At 35.7% G+C, this 26,705-nt stretch overlaps 1 protein-coding gene and 1 long non-coding RNA gene across 2 annotated transcripts in view; one reads left to right on the top strand and one right to left on the bottom strand.

The window, feature by feature from the left end:
* The window catches only part of LOC123282209 (uncharacterized), a 143,394-nt gene extending 117,210 nt beyond the window's left edge, over positions 1–26,184 (top strand). Inside the window, exons 6-7 of the long non-coding RNA XR_011499484.1 lie at positions 5,174–5,300; positions 5,514–26,184. This is a non-coding gene — a long non-coding RNA (uncharacterized lncRNA). The remainder of the gene's footprint in view (positions 1–5,173; positions 5,301–5,513) is intronic.
* DNAH14 (dynein axonemal heavy chain 14) overlaps positions 1–26,705 on the bottom strand; it is a 396,896-nt gene that overhangs the window by 332,685 nt on the left and 37,506 nt on the right. Inside the window, exons 6-10 of the mRNA XM_070501636.1 lie at positions 26,184–26,296; positions 23,142–23,204; positions 18,177–18,321; positions 14,734–14,865; positions 3,998–4,248 (exon numbers count right to left, since the gene is read on the bottom strand). Coding sequence (XP_070357737.1) covers positions 3,998–4,248; positions 14,734–14,865; positions 18,177–18,321; positions 23,142–23,204; positions 26,184–26,296 — 704 coding nt within the window. The remainder of the gene's footprint in view (positions 1–3,997; positions 4,249–14,733; positions 14,866–18,176; positions 18,322–23,141; positions 23,205–26,183; positions 26,297–26,705) is intronic.

The raw sequence follows: 26,705 nt of genomic DNA, 5'->3' as shown, positions 1-26,705 counted from the left end.
CAAACAGATATTTGCACATTAATCTTCATAGCACTATTATTTATAATAGCAAAAAGGTGAAAACAACCCAAATGTCCATCAGTAGACGAATGGATAAACAAAACGTACATACACACAATGGAATATTAGTGAGCCTTAAAAAGGAAGAAATTCTGATACATGCTGCAACATGGATGAACCTTGAAAACTTTATGCTAAGTGAAATAAGCCAGATACAAAGGACAAATATTGTACAATTTTATTTATATGAGGTACCTAGAATAGGTAAATTCATAGAGACAGAAAGTATAATAGACATTACAAGGGCTTGGGGGTGCACGGGGAATGAGGAGTCATTGTTAAAGGAGTAGTTTCCATTTGGGATGATGAAAAAGTTCTGGAAATGGATATGATGATGGTTGCACAATATTGTGAATATGCTTACTGCCAATGAATTCCACATTTAAAAATTATTTAAATGGTAAATTTTAGGTTATTTATATTTTACTACAATAAAAAAGTCTCATTTAAGTAGGACAGAGAAGTAAAAACATTTCTACAGGGGGCTGGCCCGGTGGCACAGCAGTTAAGTTCACACATTCTGCTTCTCTGCGGCCCTGGGTTCACTTGTTTGGATCCCAGGTGCGGACACGGCACCATTTGGTACACCATGCTGTGGTAGATGTCGCACTTATAAAGTAGAGGAAGATGGGCATGGATGTGAGCTCAGGGCCAGGCTTGCTCAGAAAAAAGAGGAGGACTGGCAGTAGTTGGCTCAGGGCTAATCTTCCTCAAAAAAAAAAGAAAAAAATTTCTACAAGTCTCAATGGGGGGAATAGAAAAATGAAGCATTTTTATGGAAAAGTAAAGATTTACAAATACATACTAATAGGTAAATATAATTTTAATCATAATTATTAGGAAGATACAGAATTCATAAACATAGTGAAAAGCATAAAGAACCCTAAAACATGGAGGTGAAGGGAAGCATTGGGAATTAAGAGACATTTGACTGAATCAGCAAAAATAGGGAAATTGGGAAAGGTAAAGAGAAAAAACAACAAAGAAAAATAAATTATACGGGCCAGCCAGGTGGTGACAGTAGTTAAGTGTGCATGTTCCGCTTCAGTGGCCCCGGGTTCACTGGTTCAGATCCCAGGTGCGGACATGGCACCACTTGGCAAGCCACACTGTGGTAGGCGTCCCACATATAAAGTAGAGGAAGATGGGCATGGATGCGCGCTCAGGGCCAGTCTTCCTCAGAAAAAAGAGAAGGATGGGCAGCAATTAGCCCAGGGCTAATCTTCCAAAAAAATATATATATAAGCATAAATAAAATGGAAGGAATAAAATGAAAGCATACCAGTTATTACTAAATGTGAATAGGGTCAATTTCCCCATCAAAAGACAAAAACTGTCAGAGTGGGTTAAAAAGCAAAATCAAACCACAGTAAGATAAGACAGATATCTGAATATAAGGTGAAAAATTAAGGTTGAAAATAAAGCTATTAGGAGTTTCTGGCAGCAAGAAAATGGCACAGAAGCATTGTTTTCTAAAAATTTTTCCAAGTCCCCTCATAAAAATCAGAGAAGTAGACAATCTGAATAGGACTTCTGAGATAAGAAATTGAATCAACACTTAGTAAGCTTCCAAAACAGAAAGCTCCAGACCCAGATAAGTTTACTGGTGAATTCTACCAAACATTTAAGGAATAAATTATAGAAATTCATTCTATAAGGCCAGTATAATCCTGGAACCAAAACCAGACAAAGATACCACAAGAAAAGGAAACCACAGGCCAATATCCTTTATGAATACAGATACAGAAATCCTCAACAAAATAACAGCAAACTGAATCCAGCTGCATATACAAAGGATTACATATACCATAAGCAAGTAGGATTTATTCCAAGAATGCAAGGTTGGTTCAACAGACAAAAATGTATGTATGCAACATAATATAGTACACCATACTAGCAGAATAAAGTAAAAAACACATGATCATCTCAGGGACACAGAAAAAAAGCATTTAATAAAATCCAATACCATTTCATTCAACAAACTGAAGATAGGAGGGAACTTTCTCAACCTGATAAAAAAGCATCTGCAAAAAACCCAAGGCTAACATCATACTTGATGAAAGACTGAAAGTTTTCCCCCTGAAATCAGGAATAAAATAGGGATGTTCACTCTTGCTGCTTCTAATAACAGTGTACTGAAGACTGCAGCCAGGGCAATGAAGGAACAAAAAGGAATAAAACACATTACATTGAAAAGGAAGATGTAAAACTCTATTTGCAGATGACATGATCTTGTATGTAGAAAATCCCAAGAAATTTAAAAAAAACTATTAGAGCTAATAAACAAGTTCAGCAAGGTTGCAGGATATAAGATCAATATACAAAAGTCAGTTGTATTTTAATGCACTAGCAACAAACAATCCAAAAATTAAATTTAAAAAATAATTATAATATCACCAAAAAGAATAAAATACTTAAGAATAAATTTAACAAAAGAAGTGTAAGACATATACACTGAAAACTACAAAATGCTGTTGAAAGAAATTAAAGAAGACCTATTTAAATGGAAAGATACTCCATGTTCATGGATTGGAAAACTTTACACTGTTAAGATGAAAATACTCCCCATATTTATCTTCAGATTCAATGCAATCACTATCTTAATTCCAGCTGCTTTTTTTTTTTTTTTTTGCAGAAATTGGCAAGCTTATTCTACAATCGTATAGAAATATAAGGGACCCAGAATATCCAAAACAATGTTGAAAAAGAACAACATTAGAAGATTCACATTTTCCAATTTCAAAACTTACTACAAACCTACAATAATCAAAACAGTGTGGTACTGGCATAAGGACAGACATATAGATAAATGGAATGAAAGTGAGATTCTAGAAATAAACTCATACATCTATGGTTAACTGATTGTCAACTAGGGTGCCAAGGAAATTCAATGGAGAAAGAATAGTCTTTTCAACAAAGACTGCTAGGATAACTGGATATCTGTATTCTATATGTATGTATGGATGGATGTATGTATGGATGGATGTGTCTACCTAACTACCTACCTATCTAGCTAGCTAATCTATTTCTATACCATATCTATATCATATCTATCTATTTCTATACCATATGCAAAAGAATGAATTTGGACCCCTATCTCACACTACGTACAAAAATTAACACAAAATGCATCAAAGACCTACATGCAAAAGCTAAAATCGTAAAATCTTAGAAGAAAACATAGGTATAAATCTTTATGATCTTGGATTAGACAATGATTTCTTAGATATGACACCTAAAGCACAATGAAAGAAGAAAAATAAACTGGCCTTCTTCAAAATTAAAAACTTCTGTGCTCCAAAGGATATTATCAAGAAAGTGAAAAGATGACCAACACAATGGGAGAAAACTTTTGCAAATAATCTATTATTTGGCAATAGTTAGGTCTAGTATCCAAAATATTTTTTTTAAACTCTTAAAATTCACCAATAAAGAGACAACAATTTAAAAATAGACAAAAGATTTCAATAGACATTTTCCCAGAGAGGACATATAAATAGCCAATAAGCACATGAATACCTACGCATAGAACTGCCAGACTTAGCAAATAAAAATACAGAACACCCAGTTAAATTTGAATTTCAGATTAATAATAATTTTTAGTATAGGTAATATTTGAGACATACTTATATTAAAAAGTTATTTGTTGAATATCTGAATTTCAAATTTGACTGGTCTTCCTGTATTTTATAGGCCAACCTGACCTATGCAGAATTTTGGAAAAAAAATGAGAAATTTTCCTAAATGTTATGGACAGTATTAAGTAAAGTATTACCAGATAATAAGTTCAGATAATTGCAAAAATTGAGTACATATAACTTGCTACAAGGAGAATTTTCAAATTCTAGCTTAAATTATTGGATATTTCTTCTGTGAGTGGCAATATATTACATTATGATTACAAATTCCTTTTGTAAGTCAAAAAAGTGTGATTTACTTGATGAGGTTTTCATTCTTTTTTTCCACTGAAAACGGCATTCTAGCAGAACTATTAAATAATTCCAGAAGTAGTGTGACTGCAGTGTTCATTAGTTGACGGATGAGTTCCTGAAATATGTAGTCAACCAGCATCAGAAATCTCAAAATTGTTTCTAGTAAACATCGATATATAGGCAGCTTGAAATGTAGTGTGTCATCTTCAGAGAGGTTTGACTCAAAATATTCTTTAACGTCTTTCTTTTCTGCAACCTACAATTCAATAAACAATTAAGAGATAAGTGATGATTTCCTATGTTAATACAGCATTTCTAATTTACAGTATTTTTATTAGTCTGAATAACATATTGGAACTAAATATTATCAACAATTTTCATTAAAACTTTACTTCATGCTTACACTGTATTTAAACATCAGACAAAAAGAAAACAACTCATGTTCTGAAGCTTGTGAAGTTTGGTGTCTCACTTATAAGCAGGTAAGTTTATGGTACTCAAACATTTATAAGCAGGTAAGTTTATGGAACTCAAACAGGAAGTACACCTAATGGATAGCTACGTGTTCCTACATAGAGGGACCCTCCTCAGATACATGGAGAGTTACCAATGGGGGAGAGTCAAGTCTAAATATAAGGTTTCCTAAAACCCAGTCCAGCACTGTCTCCCTTATGCCAAGGATAGCAATTAGACTTATTTTTTAACACATATATGCTACATAATACAGAATTAAGAAAAAATTTAAGTTCATTAAATCTGATGTTAGAGTTTTATTTTTTAAATAATATCTCTCAAGATAACTGACTTAGTAGGTTACTGAAGAATGGCATATTTTGATCAAAAGAGGATGGCATCAGTACTACTAGTACCACCAAACACTTCTAAATTGTGTTCCTAAAAATAATCCTGAAATTACTCAAAATGGTTCCTTCTAGACACATAAACATTTTTTTATTACTGATGGACCTTTAAAATTCTAAAAACATTTCCAATTTTTGTTCTTTTATTGGTTGTTCATGCTTTTTATTTTTTGCCCTACTGATACTTAAATACTTGGTAGGTAGTCATCCTTTTCAACTTGTATTCTAATTTTTAAAAACATAATTGCATTAGTTTTTTATGTTACCTCTCTTTATGTTTTATTTTATTCATTTGTATTTTCTTTTCTTAAAATTAATTAGGTCAGCTGTTTACCAGTTTGACAAGTTTTTTTCCAATACTGGCTGACCCTCTGGAGGAATGGTTTATCAACGTGATGTAGTTCCTGAGTGATACAACAGTTGCTTAAAGAAACTGGGCTAAAAAAGGGTAATTTCTACCTTTTTGTGGGAGTGGGTACAACCACACTGGGCCTGACAAATGGAATACTAACTTTATTAAGAGGTTATGTTTTTTTTTGAAAGGTTATGTTTTCCTAGGAGTGGCCACATGATTTGAAAATGTTATGTGCATAACCCATGGATTTTTTAAAAATAATTTTTATTACATAATTTGTAACTGTTTTTTTTTTTTTTTTTTGAGGAAGATTAGCCCTGAGCTAACATCTGCTGCCAATCCTCTTCTTTTTGCTGAGGAAGAATGGCCCTGAGCTAACATCCGTGCCCATCTTCCTCCACTTTATATGTGGGACGCCTGCCACAGCATGGCTTGCCAAGCAGTGCCATGTTCTGAACATGTGCCAGGATCTGAACCGGTGAACCCTGGGCCCCCAAAGCAGAATGTGCGAACTTAACCACTGCGCCACTGGGCTGGCCCCAACCCATGGATTTTTAATTGGTAAAATTGTAAAGTAGAGCCTATTATCCATTCAAAATAAAAATTTTTAGCACTGGTACCAAAACCATTTTATATAGCTTAAGAACTGTATCAGTACAAAAGTATATAGTGATAGGCCTGGTAATGCTGGTCTTTTTATTGAACATTGCTGAGGCTGAGGGAGATGCTGGCTTTTGATAGGCTAACTATTCCCTGTCATCACAGGGTACATTACGGGTGAGGCCCATCTCAATTCTGACTCTAGGTTTACATCACTGATGGTGGCTCTTGGTTTCCATTCCATCAGTTCTATACCTGTGCTATATTTTTCCAGAGCAAGGCAGTAATATTGCCCAGAATGGTTTTCAACCTAGCTGTTCTCTAGATTCAGCTGAGGAGCTTTTATAGTGCTGCCTGGACTCAATCATCAGAAATTCTGATTAAATTGGTCTAGGGTAGTCCCAGATATCAATATTTATGAAAAGCTCTCCAGTGTGCAGCCTGTTTGAGAACCACTAGCTTAGACTTTAGCCAGAGTAGTCAGACATCTCAGGACAGTTTAAAAAATTCATCCAAGGTGGTAGAGCAGGAGACCCCAGCCTCTGTCCCCTGACAAAGACCAACAATTAAATAGCTATCCATGAACAAAAGCAGCTCTAAGAGAGCTTGAGAGTCCACTTAAGAAACTTCAGCGACACAGTGGAACAAAAAACCTGAGAAGAGCCACACAAAAAGAGAAGGAAGACAGTTTCAATTTGTCTGCATCATTCCATCCCCAGCTGGCACTGCTCAGCACCAAGAGGGAAGTCCCCAACTAAAAAGAGCTCCCCTTGCCAGGAAAGAAAGAGTGGAGGAAGCAAACAGCTTCCCTAGACTTTGGGGCACTGCACAAAGGTCCCACTTTGATTTCAACCCACCCCTCAGACTAGCAAAGCAGAGATGTACAGAGATGGCTAGAACAAGAAAAAGAAACAGGGACTGTAATAGAAGCCACACAGCGGGAATGATCATGGTTCACAGTGTCCTGCTCAACAGACAAACACAGCAGCTTTTGCCAGTGAAGAAGGAACCAATGGCCAGCACAGCTGCTGCAGATCACCAGCAGATTTCACCAGCATTTGCCTCACAGGTATTCATATTCACTGATGCCAGCTGCCCAAGTCCCTCCCTGCTCCCTCTCCCCAATCCACTGCCCCTGCCAGAGCCTGGGAACCACTTTGGTAGCCAGCTCAGGCCTCTGTGGCTGTATGAATGCAAGACACCAGCCTAGACCTCCCTGGTTGACCCCCACCATCATGTATGTGCCCAGGGCTAGCCCCTTCAGCTGTGCACTTGCATGCCACTGGCCTGACACCTATCACCAAGCTCCACTGCGTGTGCATGCTCAGGGGGAGACTCTGCAGTCATGGGAGAGCACACATGACAGCCAGGGCCCCCACAGATGCTTGCCGGCCTGGATCAGATCCTGTCTTTGGTCACTGGCCTGCACCACTGTGCTCACCTGTAGCTAGCCCCACCAGTTGAACACCTTTATGCCCCCAGCCTGACCCCCATCATGGGCCTCCACCACCATGCACCTGTGTTGAGACCCAGCAGCCAGTAGTACATGCTGACAGGCAGGTTCCAGCAGATTCCAGTGCACCCTCAGTCATCCTGGTCTTTGCTGCCTGCCCTGGTCCTCACCACTATGTGTGTATCTCCAGCTGGCCCCTGCCAGTACATAGGCACCTGCAGATAGCCCCAACAGACAAGTATGTGCACACCACCAGTTCTGGCCACCACCACTGCCCACCTTGGTCCCTAGCCACTGGATCTGGAGCCACCACTAAGGACCCCAAACAGCTCTTGCATTTGGCACCCTGCACCACTAGACCTAGGGTCACAGCATGCCCCAACCACAGATGTAAGCATTCCCTTACCATAGTCAGTCCATGAAGTCTAGAAGAGGAGACTGCTTCTTCAAATGCACAGACACCTGTGTAAGGCTACAGGTATCATGAAAATCAGGGAAACATGACTCCACCAAAGAAATATAGTAAACCTCCAGTCACTGGCCCCAAAGAAATAGATATCCAGGTATTATCCAACAAAGGATTCAAAATAATTATTCTAAAGATGCTCAGAGAGCTACAAGAGAACACAAACAACTTAAGAATATCAAGAAAACAATTCAAACAAAATGAGATGCTCAACAAAGAGACAGAAAACATAAAAAAGAACCAAACAGAAATTTTGGAGCTAAAGAATACAATGACTGAAAAAAGAATCAATAGAGAGCTTGAGCTTCACCAACAGACTCCACCAAGCAGAAGAAAGAATAAGTGAGCTACAAGACAGATCAATTGTAATTATCCAATCAGAAGAGAAATAAGAAAAGGAATAGAAAAGAGGGAAGAAAACCTACGTAATCTATGGGATACCATCAAAAGAATCAATTTGCAAATTATTGGCGTTCCAAAGGGAAAAAAGAGAGAGAAAGGGACAGAAAGCTTATTTAAAGAAAATGGCAGAGAGGGGCTGGCCCCGTGGCCGAGTGGTTAAGTTCGTGCGCTCCGCTGCAGGCGGCCCAGTGTTTCGTTGGTTCGAATCCTGGGTGCGGACATGGCACTGCTCATCAGACCACGCTGAGGCAGCGTCCCACATGCCACAACTAGAAGAACCCACAACGAAGAATATACAACTATGTACCGGGGGGCTTTGGGGAGAAAAAGGAAATAATAAAAATCTTTAAAAAAAAAAAAAATAAAATGGCAGAGAACTTCCCAAATCTCGGGAGAGATTTGCATATTCACGTTCATGAAGCTCATAGATCACTAAACAAAATCAACTTACAGAGATCCTCTCCAAGACACATAATAAAACTCAAAACTCAAAACAAGACAAGGAGAAAATCTTGGCAGCAAGAGAAAAAAAGCTTGTAACTTACAAGGGAACTCCCATAAGTCTATCAGTGGATTTCTAAGCAGAAACTTTACAGGCCAGGAGAAAGTGAGATGATATATTCAAAGAGCTGAAAAAACATTCCCAACCAAAAATACTTTACATGGCAAAGCTGTCTTTCAGAAATGAAAGAGTGATGAAAACTTTCCCAGACAAACAAAAGCTGAGGGAATTCATCACCACTAGACCTGCCTTACATAAATGCTGAAAGGTGTTCTTCAGGCTGAAACAGAAACATACTAGTTAGTAAAATAAAAACATATGAAAATATACATTACTGATAAAGGTAAGCATATAGTCAGATTCAGAATACTCTAAAAATGTAATATGGTGGGGTGTTAATCACATAACTCTAGCATAAAGGTTAAAGGACAAGAGTATTAAAAAGAACTATAGCTACAATAATTTGTTAATGGACATACAATACATAGAGAAGTAAATTATGACATTAAAAACATAAAAGGGGAGAGAGAGTAAAATGGTAGAGTTTTTTGCATGTGATCAAAGTTATCAGTGTAAAACAGACTGTGATATCTAGAAGATGTTTTATGTAAGCTTCATTGTAACCACAAAGCAAAAAGCTAGATTTCACAAAATACAAAGAGAAGGGAATCAAAGCATACCACTAGGGAAAATCATCAGTTCACAAAGAAGGCAGAAAGAAAGGGACAGGGAACTACAAAACAGCCAGAAAACAATAAGAGGGTATTAGTAAGTCCTTACCTATCAATAATTACTTTAAATGTAAATGGACTGAATTCTCCAATCAAAAGAGACTCCTATGAACAATTATACACCAACAAATAACCTTGAAATAAACAGATAAATTACTAGAAACATACCACCTACCAAATCTGAATCAGGAAGAACCAAAACCAAGTAATAAGATTCAATCAAAACCCTCCCAACAAAGAAAATCCCAGGACCAGATGGTTTCCCTGGTGAATTCCACCAAAGATTTAAAGAATTAAGACCAATCCTTCTCAAACTCTTCCAAAGACTTGAAGAGGCAGGCACATCCTAAACTCATTTTACAAGGTCAGCCTTACTTTGATACCAAAGCTAGATAAGGACATTACAAGGAAAGAAAACTACAGACCAGTATCACTGATGAATATAGATGCAAAAATTCTCAAAAAAATAGTAACAAGCCAAATTCAATAGCACGTTAAAAAGATCATACACCATGATCAAGTGGGATATATCCCTGGGATGCAAGGGTGGTTCAAGATACATAAATCAATAAATGTTATACACCCCATTAAATGAATGAAAGATAAAAACCATACAATCATCTCAGTAGATGCAAAAAAAACCATATGATAAAATACAACATCCTTTGAAGATAAAAATGCGCAACAAATTGGGTAGAGACGGAACACACCTCAACATAATAAAAGGCCATATGTAACAAGCCCACAGCTAACATTATACTCAATGGTGAAAGGTTGAAAGCTTTTCCTCGAAGATGGAGAACAAGACAAGGGTGCCTACTCTCATCATCACTCCTATTCAACATAGTACTGGGAGCCCAGCCAAAGCAATTAGGCAAGAAAAGCAAATAAAAGGCATCCAAATCAGATGAGAAGAAGTAAAATTGTCTCAGTTTGCAGATGATATGATCTTATATAGAGAAAATCCTAAATACTCCATCAAATATGTTAGAACTAATAAACAAATTTGGTAAAGTTGCAGATTCAAAATCAACACACAGAAATCAGTTGTGTTTCTATACACTAATAATGAAATATCTGAAAAAGAAATAAAGAAAACAATCCCATTCACAATAGCATCAAAAACAATAAAATACTTAGGAATATATCTAACCAAGGAGGTGAAAGATCTATAAACTAAACATTGCAACTTTGATGAAAGAAATTGAAGAAGACACAGAAAAGAGGAAAGCTATCCCATGTTCACGAATAAGAAGAACTAATATTGTTAAAATGTCCATACTACCCAAAGCCATCTATAGAGTCAACACAATCCCTATCAAAGTTCCAACGGCATTTTTTACAGAAGAGAAAAAACAATACTAAAATTTGTATGGAATCACAAAAGATCCTGAACGGCCAAAGCAATCCTAAGAAAGAAGAATAAAGCAGGAAGCATCATACTTTCTGATTTCAAACTATACTACAAAGCTATATTAATCAAAACAGTATGGTACTGGTATAAAAATAGATGCATATACCAGCGGAGCAGAATGGAAAGCCTCAAAATAAACCCTTGTATATACTCATCGACTAATATTTGACAAGACAGCAAAGAATACTCAATGGCCAAAGGATGGTTTCTTCAATAAATGGTGTTGGGAAAACTGGATAACCATATGCAGAAGGAAATTAGACCTCTATCTTACACCACTTATAAAAATTAACTCATATTGGATTAAAGATTTGAATGTAAGACACAAAATTATAAAACTTCTAGAAGAAAGTTAGGGGAAAAGTTCCTTTACATTGGTCTTGGCAGTGATTTTTTGGATGACATCAAAAGCGCAAGCAACAAAATCAAAAATTAATAATTGGGACTACATCAAACTAAAAAGCTTCTACACAGCTAAGTAAACCACCAACAAAATGAAAAGGAAACCTACCGAATGGGAAAAAAATTTGTAAATCATTTATCTGATAAAGGGTTAATATCCAAAACATATGAAGAATTCATACAACTCTAGCAAACAACTAAACAATCCAATTAAAAAATGACAGAGGAACTGAATAGACATTTTTCTAAAGAAGACAAACAAATGGCCAACAGATATATGAAAAGGTGCTCAACATCACTAATCAAAAGGGAAATGAAAACAAAAATGAGTATCACCTCACACCTGTTAGAATGGTTATCATCAAAACAAGAAGAGAGAAGTGTTGGCGAGGATGTGGAGCAAAGGGAACACTTATGCACTGTTGGTGGGAATGTAAATTGGTGCAGCCACTATTAAAAAAAGTATGGAGATTCCTCAAAAAATTAAAAATAGGACTACCATATGATCCAGCAATTCCACTTCTGGGTATAAATACAAAGGAAATGAAAACAGGCTCTCAAAGAGATATCTGCACCCCAGTGTTCATGCAGCATTATTCACAATGGCCAAAGTATGGAAACAACCCATGTGTCAATGGATAAATGAATAAAGAAGATGTGGCGTATATACATACATACATATATATATATATATATATATATATATATATATATATATATACACAATGGAATATTATTCAGCCTTAAGAAAGAAGGAAATTCTTATATTTGCAACAACATGATTGGACCTTGAAAGTATTCTGCTAAGTGAAATAAGTCAGACAGAGAAAGACAAATATAATATCACTTATATGTGGAATCTAAAAAAGCCAAACTCTAGAAACAGAGTAGAAGGGTGGTTACCAGGGGCTGGGGGCTGAAGGAAACGGGGAGAAGTTGGTAAGGGTACAAACTTCCAGTTATAAGTGAATAAGTTTGGGGATCTAACATACAGGCTGTTGATTATAGTTAATAATACTGTATTATATATTTGAAAGTTTCCAAGAGAGATTTTACATGTTCTCATCACAAAAAAGAAATGTTAATTATGTGATGTGATAGAGGTATTAGCTACACTATGGTGGTAATCATTTTGTAATATCTAAGTGTATCAAATCAACACATTGTACACCTTAAACTGACACAATGATATATGTCAATTTTATCTCAATAAGGCTGGGAAAAAATTCATGTATTCATTTCCAAAATTCTATGAATGCTGAGTCTTCCTGGCAAGTCAAATTGATAGAACAGATGATTAAAAATTCAAATTCTTCCTAAAGGATATAGCCATTAAACTTGAAATATGATTCATATTTATTAAAACCGGCATATCTCTTCTGAAATTGTGAGTCTACTTCCAACAAGTAGATCTAAAGTTCTCTGAAATCTATGACTCCACTGAGCTCAGGGAAATTCGCAGTGAGAAATAAATATAGTCTTATATACTACGTTAAAGTCACATATCAAGTTTGAGTCTGGACACTTAAACTGCCGATACTCTCCTGTGGAATTCTGGAGTTGTGGTTCCAGGACCGGCAGCATCAAGCTTCACCCGGGAACTTGTTAGAAATGTAAATTCCTAGGTCATGCCTACTAAAACAGAAATCTCTTGTTTTACCAAGACTTCTAGGTGATTCTTTTGCCCACTAAAGCTTGAGAACCACTGTCCTTAGTATATAAATACCAAATGTCATAACAAAATAGTAGAGGTAACATCAGTGCTTTGTAATGACACTCACTCTGGAAACAGGGAAAGGGGGAACATTCCCTGAGTGATGTAGCTGCATGGGACCCAGCAACTCAGTGGTCTGTAGGCTAAAGAGCCATGTCAAAATAGGGCATGAGCCTCTATTTGAGAGATAACATTTAAAGAAAAAAAAAAAAGAACACAATGCTTTATTGGTACTTCCATTCCCAATGTTAAGTTACATCATTTTTGTCTGGACACATTCTCAATTTTATGATCTTGTCATCTTTATTAAATCTACATACTTTCATGGAGTGAATAATTTTGGTGCATTTCAACAACAGGATTGGCAGTGGGTCTAATAGGTTCTTATCTGAAATTGATTTAAATGGAAATCTCTTAAATATTTATGACCATATCCTAGTGATGTAGAATGGGATAAAGTGGAATGACTATGAACAACATTTTACTACTATCTCAGTGGCCTAAGTTACATTTTGTTAATCCCTTGTTGATTTATACTATCCTTGGGCAAACTATCCCAGAGTCTGTCTACATATGATTGGGCTTAGGGAGGTTAAGACGATGAGGAATAAGATAAGGGAATGAGAAGCTTTATTTTGTTAACATAAAAATAGCTGCACTTCATCTTCTTGTCAAGAAATAAAGCGTTGAGGTCATTGCTACCCGGTATTTTATCAAAAGTTCAATTTAGAGAAACAATACTTGAAAATGGTTTGAGGAATACCCAGTCCATCTATTCCTCCAGAGAGCCGCCAGTAGCCACCTGGATCCAGCCAAACCAGCAGAGGGAGGCAGCAAGTCCATCACTAGGTGATACTGCATCAGCCCCTTATCAAACTGCATGTGTGAGTTATGCTTTCACGCACTGTCATTCCCCATACAGGGAAGCTACGGGAAAGAGTTCTGTGAAGTGAGTCATAGCACATCGCGTGAAAATGTTTTGAGGAAACTGTTCATTGCATTATTTTTAAAAAAGGACTCACTGAACTTTGTAACAAATCATGTTTCCCTTTATATGTCAGCTCAAGTTTGATTTTAAGCATCTTGAAGGTATATATGTAAATATATATACATATGCATTTATATATATATACACACACACATATACTCATATACAGATGGTCCCCGACTTATGATGGTTTGACTCACAATTTTTCAACTTTATGATGGTTCGAAAGCAATATGCACTCAGTAGAAACCATACTTCGCATTTTGAATCTTTTCCCAGGCTAGCGATATGCGGTACAATAGTTTCTTGTGATGCTGGGCAGCCACAGCGCCTGGTCAGCCACATGATCGCAAGAGTGAACAACCCATACGCTTACGACCATTCTGTACCCAGACAATCATTCTGTTTTTCACTTTCAGTACAGTATTCAATAAATTACATGAGATTTTCAACACCTTATTCTAAAATAGGCTTTGTGTTAGATGATTTTGCCCAACTGTAGGCTAATGTAAGTGTTCTGAGCCCTTTAAGGTATACTACCCTAAGCTAGGATGTTTGGTACATGAGGTGCATTAAAAGCATTTTTGACTTAACAATGTTTTCAACTTGATGGGTTTACTAGGACTTAACCCCATCGTAAGTTGAGGAAGATCTGAACATATATATTTGCATTCTACACAGCACCTGGAAAAACTCTTGTACCTAGTAAATGCATAGCACTAGTTGGTTGGCTAATAAATTACATTTGTCCCTCTACCTGCCCATTTCCAACACTTTTTCCAGGGATGCAATTTGGAGAAATTGCTCGAGTTAGTACATAAAAACTAATAGAGAAGATATAATTAAAGAATTACCTTTAAAATTGTACTTTGCACTTCTGAAATAGCTTTATCCCTGATATTCTCAAGTTGTTTCAAGGCCTGCGTAGCTTGCTGTAACTGTTCTTCACAAAATTCATCTAGAGAATATGTTCGAGACCTATCCAGCTAATTAAATGACAGTAAATGTTGAGTGTTGGAAAGTCAAAGTTCATTTACAAAATAAAAGATATAAAATATTTTCATCATCTTTTCATGTCATAAAGAGGGTCATACTTTATACTTCCTTTGGTATACATTATGCTTGATATGTTATATGCCACACACGTTCTTCAAATTCAAACACCCATATTAAATCAACCAAATCTTGATAAAAGACAGAAAAATAATTATTATTTTAATTATAACAAAGATTAAGCCAAAGCAGAAAAATTCAAGAGTTGATGTATTTTTGAATATCTATGAACCCAGGGGAACCACCAATTCCAGGAATTGCTTTTGCCTTTGAAGTCTCAATTGTTTGTAAAACTTAAAAACATGAACACTAAATGCAGGATGAAGAGGCTAAAATTAAATAACCAAAATAAAGCAAATTTTATTCTGAATTTATCTGGAATCCAGCATGGAGAAACTTCCATCATCTATGCTATTGAACTTCCATCTGGTAATACAGAAACAAAATGTTTCATCCATTCATGTATATCCCGTCATTCTTCCTCCTTTCAGTATTTTCTTATTTTTCCTACATGATGTTAATTCTCTTGCCAAAATATATTTTTATCAATAAACATGCAGACATCTATATCCCTAGTTATACTATAATACTTTACAAATGTACGCTTCCAAAAATTTAAAAAAAAGATTGAAAAGTTCTGCTTTAGCCTTAAAATTTTGGATTAATTCTTTGTGTTCTCCCTTTCCTGGTCCCATATCTGTTTACTAGGTCCTGATTTTTACAATAAAATTATGTCTCAAAATCTCCCTCCCTTTCTGATCTCACTGCCAACATCCTAATTGAAGTCCTTATTACTCCAGTACTATACTAAGTATGCGTCTCCTCACTTTCAATTTTTCCCACAACCAACAACACATTAATTTTCCTAAGATATGTTCAGAAACTTTCAGTAGTTGTTCTTTAAGAATAGTTCTCAAAGTTTACTCTGCATAAGAATCACCTGAGGGACTTGTTAAAACTGTAGATTACTAGCACCACTCAATGCCCCCTTCCCGAAAAGGGATGAAACACAAAAATTTATGTTTTTATTAAGCACTCAAAATACTGCCCTCAAAAACACAATCATTCTTGAATGGGAAACATAATCAAAAATCCAAACTTTTGAGCTTATTCTGTGGCTTTGCATAAGTTACAATCTCTCGAGGACTTAGTTTGTCATTTGAAAGTGAAGGTTTGGATAAAATGATCCACATATGTTCTTTCCCTTCTAGTTCTACACATTCCAGCCCTTTGAAGGTGTGCTTTCATCCCAGTAGAGTACAATGGCACACTCATGAACTCCCTTCCTGGCATTAACTTCTGAACAATCCCATCATATGCATTCATAACCTTGCTCCATTCTCCTTATCTCCTCATCATCAATCCTCATTGGCGTCTGCATCCCAGCTACGCATAGGCCCCCAGCCCTAATGCACAGTTGGCCACCTTCTGATTTCTGACCCCAGGCTCAGTCCTCCTTGCTACGTATCTCTTTTCTCCCTCCATTTGACCCTGGCTTCACCACAGTCTTGGAACCTCCTATTCCTGCAAACTGTCCTCACAACAACCCCCACTAGGAGTGCCCCTGCCCTAAGGGCAGGTTCAGCTCCCACTTTTCCCTTACTCTGTTATTCTCGGCCCAACATCAAGACCCAAGCTAACTTTCAAATCAAACACATACTGAATGTTTACTCACATTCATGTTCCTTACTTAACTGCCCTATCCCCTCCTCCCTGCTACTCCAATCCAGCATGGCCTAGCTTATAATGTCCTTCTTTCATCAAACGTGCCCGAATTTTAACTCCAAAGAAGACTCATCTCTGTGTCCTATGAATTTCTGTGGCACAGCTGTTTTACAAGTATTATATGCCAGTAAACATCCCTTGCCTTATATTCTGCTAATTGGTTAGCTAGAATGATTAGCAAAACTGAGGGACTACCTCTAGAATTAGTTATTATTTTTATATGTAAAGAATAATCTCTTCCAATAAATTGTAAGTAGATTGAAAATAGCAATGCTTCATTTTTTACTTTGTACCCATCTCCTTTGCACAGCACTTTGCATACAACAGGTAATTAAGAAATATTTACATATTGTCTGGAAAGGTTTGTTCCCTTCCTCTTGGTTCTGGGGGAAAGCTGATATGGCCTAAGGTCTCCAGGAAAGAGTCCTAACACCCCTTCTCTGCCACTCTTAGCAATACCATCCATTAGCATTTTAGGCATAGACTTCAGAGAGATTCTAAAGTCTCCTTTGCGTTATGGCCCATCATTAAGTTAAGTGATAAATTCGGTCACTCAGCCACCCATAAAACAATCTAATATAGATTTACTTCTACATTAAAACCATATCAAAAATACTCTCCTACTTAACTTGAATTTAATCCTTTTGAATCATTAATATTCTCAGTATAACTATACAAAATATACTTCATCTATAGTGGTTAATTCATCTTTCTTCACTTATTAGTTCTTTTATTTATTCACGTCATCAAAGACTATTTATTGAGCACCTAGTATGTATCAGTCACTACACATAATTCTAAAAATAAGCTGTTGATTTACAAGTATTAATCTTATTACATGTGTACAGTCAAAACAACTAATTTTTGAGCTGATTGTCAAATTTGTAACTTGTCCAAACCCTTTTATTCCTTCTCTAAATCTAGACGACTATCAACTTTACTTTCCAGTATCTCCAGCACACGGTGGGTAAGTGAAGTAAAAGCTGCTGGAATCCTGTTCAGTTGTGTATTAGACACTTAAAATTTATAGTTCTACATACTTAGCTTCTTTAAAAGAACTATTCTATATAAATTAGATTATTCATTAAGAAAGTCGTTTCTTAATTGTGGAACAGAAGAATTCATAAATTTCATAATCCAAAACCTCTGAGTTGCAACTTATGACAATTTCTTGACATGCACTACTGAGGGAAGAATAGCTGGTAACTATCAACCATGTATTAGAAATAATTGATTATTTATAAATAATATTGCATATTTAGAGTTTTGAAAATAAAGAAACGGCCTCCTAACTTAGGGTAAGTGTAAGAAAGAAATTATTTATAAGGAATGTTGTTAACTATTAAAATTGACTACCCAAGGGAATAACGTTCTTTGAAGGTATTATAGAATATTAGTCGTCCATAGGGATGGTTTACTTATAGATCTGGAAATCTGTATTCCTTTGATTCAAAACTCCATTTGTTCTTCCTAGTTTCTATATACCAATATCAGCTTATAGTAGTAAATGTCTCCCTACCTTTACAAGGCATATGGCAGATGGATTATCTTCGTGGTCATCACCTTTTTTGAGGTTAACTGCATCTTCACAAAGTCCCTTTATATAAAGCAAACAGCCTTGAAATAATTCATCAGCCCAAAAAAGATGGCGGTACAAAAATGACCTGAAAGTTAAAAAATTTCCACAAACTTACCTCTCATTCAAAATGAATAAATCTAGAGATAACTAGTATAATTTGTTTCATATGCCTATAGTTAATATGCATTATACGTACCACATTTTAAATGACATCGACAAAGATTAGTAAGCATTTGTTTGACTGATTATGTTGAAAGCAAGGTTTTGGTACTGGGTGTGTTGGGTAAGGACAAAACAGGAGGGAAAAAGAAGTGATGATGTTATTCTGTTATGCCACTGAGTTCTAATAATTTTGAAATAATAGGCAGTGATATACAAAAGGAATTATATTTCCCCTATTTCTTAAATTTAAATCAATTTTCTCAATTTACTTTTCTCCAATTACAGGAAAAAACATTAACTAGGTTAGGAACCATTTGGAAAATGTTTTTTAAATTCTCCAATCACCTATATCCTAAAATAGAGAAGACGGGCCTTTTTCTTCTCTCTCCCCTTTCTGCTGCTCTGATCATGGTCACAAAGGTGAGACAAATCACTGCTGACCACACTGGAAAGAATAGAAGGACAGAACTGGAGGAGAAAAGAGGAAGAGATAAGGCTCCTTGAAAACTGTATCAGAAACAGCAAACTTCCCTGTGCAACAGCGTGCAAAGAGAAAAGGGGGCTTCCGCCCTTCCTTAAGCCCTGGTGCAGCAGCTGATTTTTACAGGTTGTCAAAATCACAACATACAAAAAAATATGATGATCAGAAATTAGCTTTTTCTGTCTTCCATTTTACAGGTGGAAAGCTTTCTATACTACAAAGCTAGTGAAGCTTCATTGGCCCTTTATTTTCACTGCCTCTTTCAAAGCTTTGTGTTATTTATCTTAAAGAAGGTTTCAAATTACTAGGCTTCACATAACATGGAACTACTCCTGAGGGAGAATTTGTTCATCGACATTACTCTAAGTATCTAGCACAGGGAGGAAGTGAGATCATACTAAAGACACGTGGCACATCTCAGAAAGTAAAACGTCACAAAAACAAACCCAATCTTTGTATTTACTAATAAGAGAATGATGACCAAATTCAGGTAGTAATGAATGCACATTACTCAACATTGCTTAAAGCTTTCTTTTTTCCTTTTAAAAAAATGTATTCCATTTTTTTGCATATTTTAACACAGATATGAAGAAACTAGGGAGAATGCATTATAAAAATAATTATAGGCTTGAAAGCATGAAAAAATTTGGAGCCGTAATGGCGAGATCTGACAAGAAAAAAATAATGCATCAGTTGATGACTGAGTATAGGTGTTATGAGGAACTCACCAACAAATTTCCATTCTATCCTTAATAGAGAAATTTTAAGTACATTCTCCAAACATTTACTCACACAGAAGATAGAACTGGTTGGTATTAGAAAACATATCACAGATGTCTATTAAAACTCAGGTCCTGCCTTCTAGGAAAATGGAGTAAACGTACTTTTCACTATTCTTCCCACTAAGTAGACCTAAAAACTCTGGATATTATATAAACAAAGCAAACATAAGAGGACACTGAAAGGTAGAGAAGAGAAGTCGAACTGGCTAGGAATGACATGGTGGTAAGTTCCCTAGGTTTTCTTTTGCCTTACATATCCCAGACTTGGAGCTGAAGAAACCAGCAACCTGAAAATGTCAACAAGTGCAGACAAAAAACCCTGCTGTCTAGATAAAGGACCAGGAAAGAGGCAACCTAGTGAGACAAAAAACTTTTAAATAATAACCATTCTACTCCAGCCAAATATCATAGGGGGAAAAAAGGCCATGTGGAGAGCCTAGAGTTCCACCCTTGGCAAGACCTAACGAGGCACACCGAGTGCCCCCTGGAGGGTTTTCAGAGAAAGCTGCGTAGGGAGCTGGGACTTTCATCTTCACTGGGTGGTAATAAGCAAAGAAACAGAAAGTAAAACAAGGAAATAGAAGATATAAAGAAGAACTAAATGGAAATTTTAGAGCTGAAAAATATAATAACTGAAATAAAAAACTCAATGGATGGGCTCAACAGCAGAATGGCAGAAACAGAGACACAAACCAGTGAACTGGAAGACAGAACAATAGAAATGGTCCAATCTGACCAACAGAGAAAAAATAGACTAAGAAAAATGAACAGAACCTCAGGGACCAGTGGGAATCTAAAAAAGGTCTTGCATTTGTGTCTACAGTCCTAGAAGGAGAGGAGAAAGAGGGAAGGACTGAAAAAACACTTAAATAAATATGGATGAAAATTTACCAAATTTGTCAGAAGATACGCAAACAGAGAGATTCAAGAAGCCAGGGTAACCTAAAACAGAAAAGACAAAGAAATTCACACCAGGACACATCAAAGTCAAACTTCTGAACACTAAAGACTAAAGAAAAATTCTTGAAAGCTGCAAGAGAAAAACATCTATAGGAGAAAAACAACTGGAATGACCATGGAGGCCAGAAGAAAGTGGTGCACATTTTTCAAACACTTCAATAAAAGGGAAATCAAGACATTTCCAAATAGAACTTGTTGCCAGCAGACTTACCCTAAAAGAATGGCTAAAGGAAGTTCTCTAAAAGAAATTAGACAACAAAACAATAAAAGAAGGAACCCTGGGACATCAAAAGGAAGAAAGAACATGATAAACCAAATTGAATACATTTTTAAAAATGTATTCTTCGCTTGAGTTTTATAAATTATGTTTGATGATGGAAGTGAAAAACACTGTCTGATATAGTGCCAAATGTATGTTGAGGAAACATTTAAGGTAATTATACTATAAATGGAGAAGGGGAAAGGGACATAAAGGCAAGGTTTCTACAATTCACTCAAACTGATAAAATGACAACACCCATAGACTGCATAAGTTGTGTATATATTATGTTAGACCAACAGCAACCACTAAAAAGCTACACAAGAGATACAGTCAAAAATACTATACATAAATCCAAATGGAATTCTAAAAAATGTTTAAGTACCCACAGGATGGCAGGAAGAAGAAGAAAGACAAAAAGCAGAGAGAACAAACAGAAACCAAAAAATAAAATGACTAACTTAAGCTCCGGTGTAAATGGTATAAATAGACCAATTACAAGACAGAGATCAGCAGGTGGATTTTAAAACATGACCTAGCTACATGCTGTCTACAAGAAACTAATGGCCAGCAGTAGTCCCCCTTTCTTCCAACCCCTCATCCCCATCGCTTGCTCCAGCCTCCCTTGCAGCAAAGGGCATAACTTTAATAAGTGGGGGAGTCGAGTGAAAGCCCAGGTCTCCACATTAGAGCCTACCCAGGTCAGGAAAGCAGTGAGCCCAAAAGTTACTTTTTAGTTTCAAGGAGCAATTAACTAATGCTAATGCCTAATGCCTAGCATGTAGTAGATGCTAAACAGATATTCTTGAATTAAAAAGAGAAAAGCCAAAGACTGGGAGAAAATATTTATAAACCATGTACCTGACAAAGGACTCACATCTAGAATATAAAAAGAACTCCTAAAATTCACAAGTACAAAGACAAACAATCCAATTAGAAAATGTACAGGAGACATGAAGAGACACTTCAGCAAAGAATTTTTACAGATGGCAAACAAGCACATGAAAAGATATTCAACGTTATTAGTCATAAGGGAAATGCAAATTAAAGCCACAATGAGATATTACTACACACCTACCAGAATGTCTAAAACCAAAAATCGTGACAACTCCAAATGGTGGCATGTATGTGGAGAAACTGAATCACTCATACATTGCAGGTGGGAATGAAAAATGTCACAATCATTCTGGAATACTTTGGTAGTTTCTTAAAAATTACTGAACAAGCAATTATCATAATGACCCAGCAACTGCACTCCTGGGCATTTATCCCAGAGAAATGAAAACTTATGTGCACACAAAAACCTCTATGTGAATGTTTATAGCAGCTTTATCTGTAATAAACAAAAATAGAAAACACTCAGGTGTACTTCAACAGGTAAATGGTTAAACAAACTGTAGGACATTCATATCATGGACTGCTACTCAGCAAAAAAAATGGAACTACTGATATATGTGACAACTTGGAGGAATCTCCAGAGAGTAATGCTAAATAAAAAGAGTCAATCCCAAAGGTTATACACTGTATGATTCCATTTATATAACATTCTTGAAAAGACAAAATTATAGATATGGACAACAGATTAGTGCTTGCCACAAGTTACGGAGAGAGTGGGAGTGGGAAGGAAGTGAGTCTGGATACAAAAGGGTAACATGAGGGGTCCTGTGGTGATAAAAACGTTCTGTATGTTGATTACAGCAATGTCACTGTCCCAGTTACCATATTGTACTATAGGTTTGCAAGATGCTACCAGTGGGGGAAACTGGGTAAAGGGTATATGGAATCTCTCTGTACCATTTCTTACAAATGCATTTCAATCACAATTATCTCAAAGTAAAAAGTTCACTAACAACAACAAAACTTGACTGCTGGAGATCCTACAAAATAGAATTAACTGTCATCTAGCTTGTATGACTTAATCACTGCTCTTTTTGGAAGCCAAAAGTTAGATCAAGTGACCAAGGGAACTTATCATTGGTCCTTCATAGCACTATGATTTCTTCACACCACAGAATGGTACACTGGGAAATATAATGTATTTATTATATTTGTATATATAATAATATATAACATTATATTTAACACATATAATATTAATCATCTTTAAAAAAATAAGATGGGTTAAATTTAATTATAAAGCCTATGAAATGTGACTTTCTAATTGCTGAGTGAAAACTAATTTATACCTACTTCCATATTACATATATAAAATAGGGCTTCCTCTTGAAATTTTTATAAATATATTGCATATCAAGACTTACCTGCTCTTCTCTGTCTTGATTCTTTTAACATTCAATTTCCAAGTAACAAATGATTTATTAATTCTGAAAGGAAAAACAGTTCTTACATTCTATATTCATAAACATGTATTTACATGGAATAAATTTAGTAAACACTTAGTAATACTAGAAAATTCTCTAGAATATGTTTCATTCATCTTGAGTTACCTAAAGTAAATAATAAACCATATCACTCTTCTCCCAAACTATCAACAGAATATAGAGCAAAAAGCAAATGTAAATAAAAGTCATTACAATTCTCACAGAGATATAACTTAGTTGCAACATTCCAATAAAGATTAAAACTATAAAAATATATTCTTTTCCATTATACATTTATTGGCTTACTATTTTTAAAAGAAATTCATATTTTAAGAAGAGTCAAGATTCAATTTTCAGTGATAATGAAAACATATGTCAATAAGAAATCATTGTATAGTTGTAAGTAAAATATTAAGATAACATATGTCATTTTGATATTATTTAATACCTATGTTTTCTAAAAAGATGCATTTGTAATTTTAAAAACTCAAAGGACCTATGTGAGAAGAAATTGAAAAGCTTCCCTGGTGACTACCCATCGTCCTTAACTTCCACGCATGAAGTTTGTTTCTGCAAATCTCCCTCGACTTCTCTAAGTGAGTATCGCCACCTAGTTTACGCACTTGTGGGACTAGTCTAGTGCTGTATCATAATCTCTCCCTCAGTGTCTTTCCCATCTTGACAAAAACAATCACTCTTAAATAAATACTGACATGTGATACTTGTTTGCCAAAGTGAGATTCCTTATGTAGCCGGTAAGAGCTGGCTGGGAAGGGAAAACGGTGGGGAAAAGACTGCCCAGTAGACCAACCAAGCAGTCAGTCTTAGTGATGTCACTGGCTGATTTTGAATCAAAGAAGACCAAAGGAGGCCTGGAGCCATCCAAGCAGTTCAAACAGAAACCCATGATGTTACTCAAACAGGCATTCTTGCGGCCTTAGAAATCAGAAATGCCTCAGACAAATCTAGTAACTTCATCCTAAATCAGGTTCCACAGGGGCATTCCAAATAAATGCCTATCTCATTTTAGTCCAAAGCCATAGAGTCATGGTACCTCAGGACTCTATAAGACCCCGAGAAACCCAGATGAATCACAGGGGAACCCAGTGATGGAGTAATGAGTGCACCAGGCCACAGAAACTAATACTCCAAAAAGTCTCATGAGGTAAAAGCTAATAATGATGCTCAAGTCATCCCTGCACTATATATGTGGCATTGCCAGCTTAAGACACTAAAACTTCATATTTATCTTATTTTCCTATTTGAAATGTTACTTGTTATAATAGTAGTGATTTAAAAAACTTCATAAACTATATTAAAAATAAAATTTAAAAATAAAAAAATCTACAAGTTTTAACCTGACTAAAATTTAACACATTTTTTTAACATGAATAAAGAAAATGAATCATTTTGACTGTGGACTTACTGATGCCAAATGTCATATAAAAAGATAATTCTTGTCCCAGTTAGGTTTCAAAATTTTAATCAATGCAAATTATTTAGAGCAGAAGCAACCCTGAGGATTTATTACAAGGCAAGGATAACAGTGAAAGTCCAACACTGACAGAGTTTAAATAAATATAGAAAATAATATTTTGGATAATATCATAAGCTGATGATCCCAAATCAAAAACATCTAGTGTCACTGCTACAGCCTAATTTATAGAGATGCAAATATATGTATTCTTGATCTACACTGCATGTGACTTGGGTTCCAGACAATAACAGAACCAGCTTTATTTCCTACCAACCTCCTCAATTCTTCAGTCACACCATTTCTACCTTAATAGACACAAAACTTGTTCCTGCCTCAAAAATTTTTGAACTTGCTATATTCTCTACCTAGAAGTATTTTCTCTCAAGACTCTACATGGATGTGTCCTTTTCATCATTTAGGTCTCTGCTTAAATACCACATCTCTGGCATCCTAACTAAAGTGGCAACACATATACACATCTCTGTTTTATTATCTCTCTGGCCCTTTCACTATCTGAAATTATCTTATTTACTTCTTATCTATCTCTCTCCATTAGAATATAAGTTCTACAGGAACAGAGACCCTGTATATCTTTTACACAGTTGTATTTCCAGTGCCCATAACAGTGGAACAGAAGAGGTACACAGTAACGATTTGTGCAGTAAGTGAATAACTTCTCTGCCAAAAGATCCATTCACTTCTCTTACAGAAAAGTTCCCTAGGTTCGTAGTCATTTCAACTGTTTACCATAATAAATGTAATAATTTAAAATATTATTTATCTCTTTTCCTAGTCCCCAGAAGATAGCAGCAGACCACAAGAAAAGACAGACATTAGAGAGGAAACAAAATTTATGGAACTAGATACAAACAGTAAAAAAAAAACCAGTCTTGGACTACTTTGTGAAGAACCAAAGAGTCTCAGGAATCCTGATCTGATGTAATGTAATGTAACTTAGAACCAGATAACTTTAAATGATGAACTTGAATCAACGAGCTGCCCCAGCTCCCTAATTCTCTGTTTCATTTTCCTTCATAACATTTCATCTCTACCTGACATTTCACATATTTATGTATTTTGTTAACGTCTCTCACCCACTATAATCTAAGTTCTTTAAGAGCAGGACACTTGTGTGGTTTGTTCAGTACAGTATCCCCAGCATCTAGAATAATGCCTGGTTCTTAGCATACTTCAATAAATATTAATTTAATGAATAAATGCATGAAAAACAAAAGGTAAATTAAAGTCATTATAGTCAATTTAAGTTTGCTTGACTATAAAATATCTTTTTCTTACAATATTTATCCAAAAAGATTAAAATTAAGATTTTTAATACTAAATGGGTAAACTTCTTTTATCTAAAAAATTTTTATGGAATACTCCTTTTCCTCTATATTTCCCCATAAATATGGCATTACTGTAGTGGAACTCAGATGTCATCCAGGCAATTACTATTTCAACAGGATCATATTACAAATAATTGGTTTTATTTTCATTCATCTCACCGAAAATTAGAAAATATCTTGAATTGCTGTAATAAATAGTAATATCTTCTTTCTAATAGCCATTCCAAAGTAGGTACAAGTTCTATTTCTTCTTCACCATCTATGTTAATAACCTGCAAATATGAAGCACAAAAACATGACTTTATTTCTTTAAAAAAATATGTGCTATTTTCAAGAAATTAAGAAAGCCTGTATTTGGCTCATAACTACTTGCCTTTATAATTAAGCTTTTTCCCTATCTGACCTCCACCACTTCACCTACACCCAAACTTGATTTCCCTTCACACACTGCTTCTATACTTGCCATTTTTGAACGTTCTTTCTCGTGCTCTAATAGAAAGTGGATAAGAGAAACTTCTTCCTCACCCTGAGATACTTTTCACAAATAGCTATTCATTTTATGAGCCTCATAATTTTCACGTTTTCCATAAAAGTAATATTTAGGAACTGAAATTTAACTATAGCAGTGTAGTAGTTCCAAAGCGGCTAATAATCCCACTACCCCAGACACCCCATTTTGAC

The sequence above is a fragment of the Equus asinus genome, chromosome 30, assembly GCF_041296235.1.
Source record: "Equus asinus isolate D_3611 breed Donkey chromosome 30, EquAss-T2T_v2, whole genome shotgun sequence".
Classification (NCBI taxonomy): domain Eukaryota; kingdom Metazoa; phylum Chordata; class Mammalia; order Perissodactyla; family Equidae; genus Equus; species Equus asinus.
This window is presented reverse-complemented; position numbering and strand designations above follow the sequence as displayed.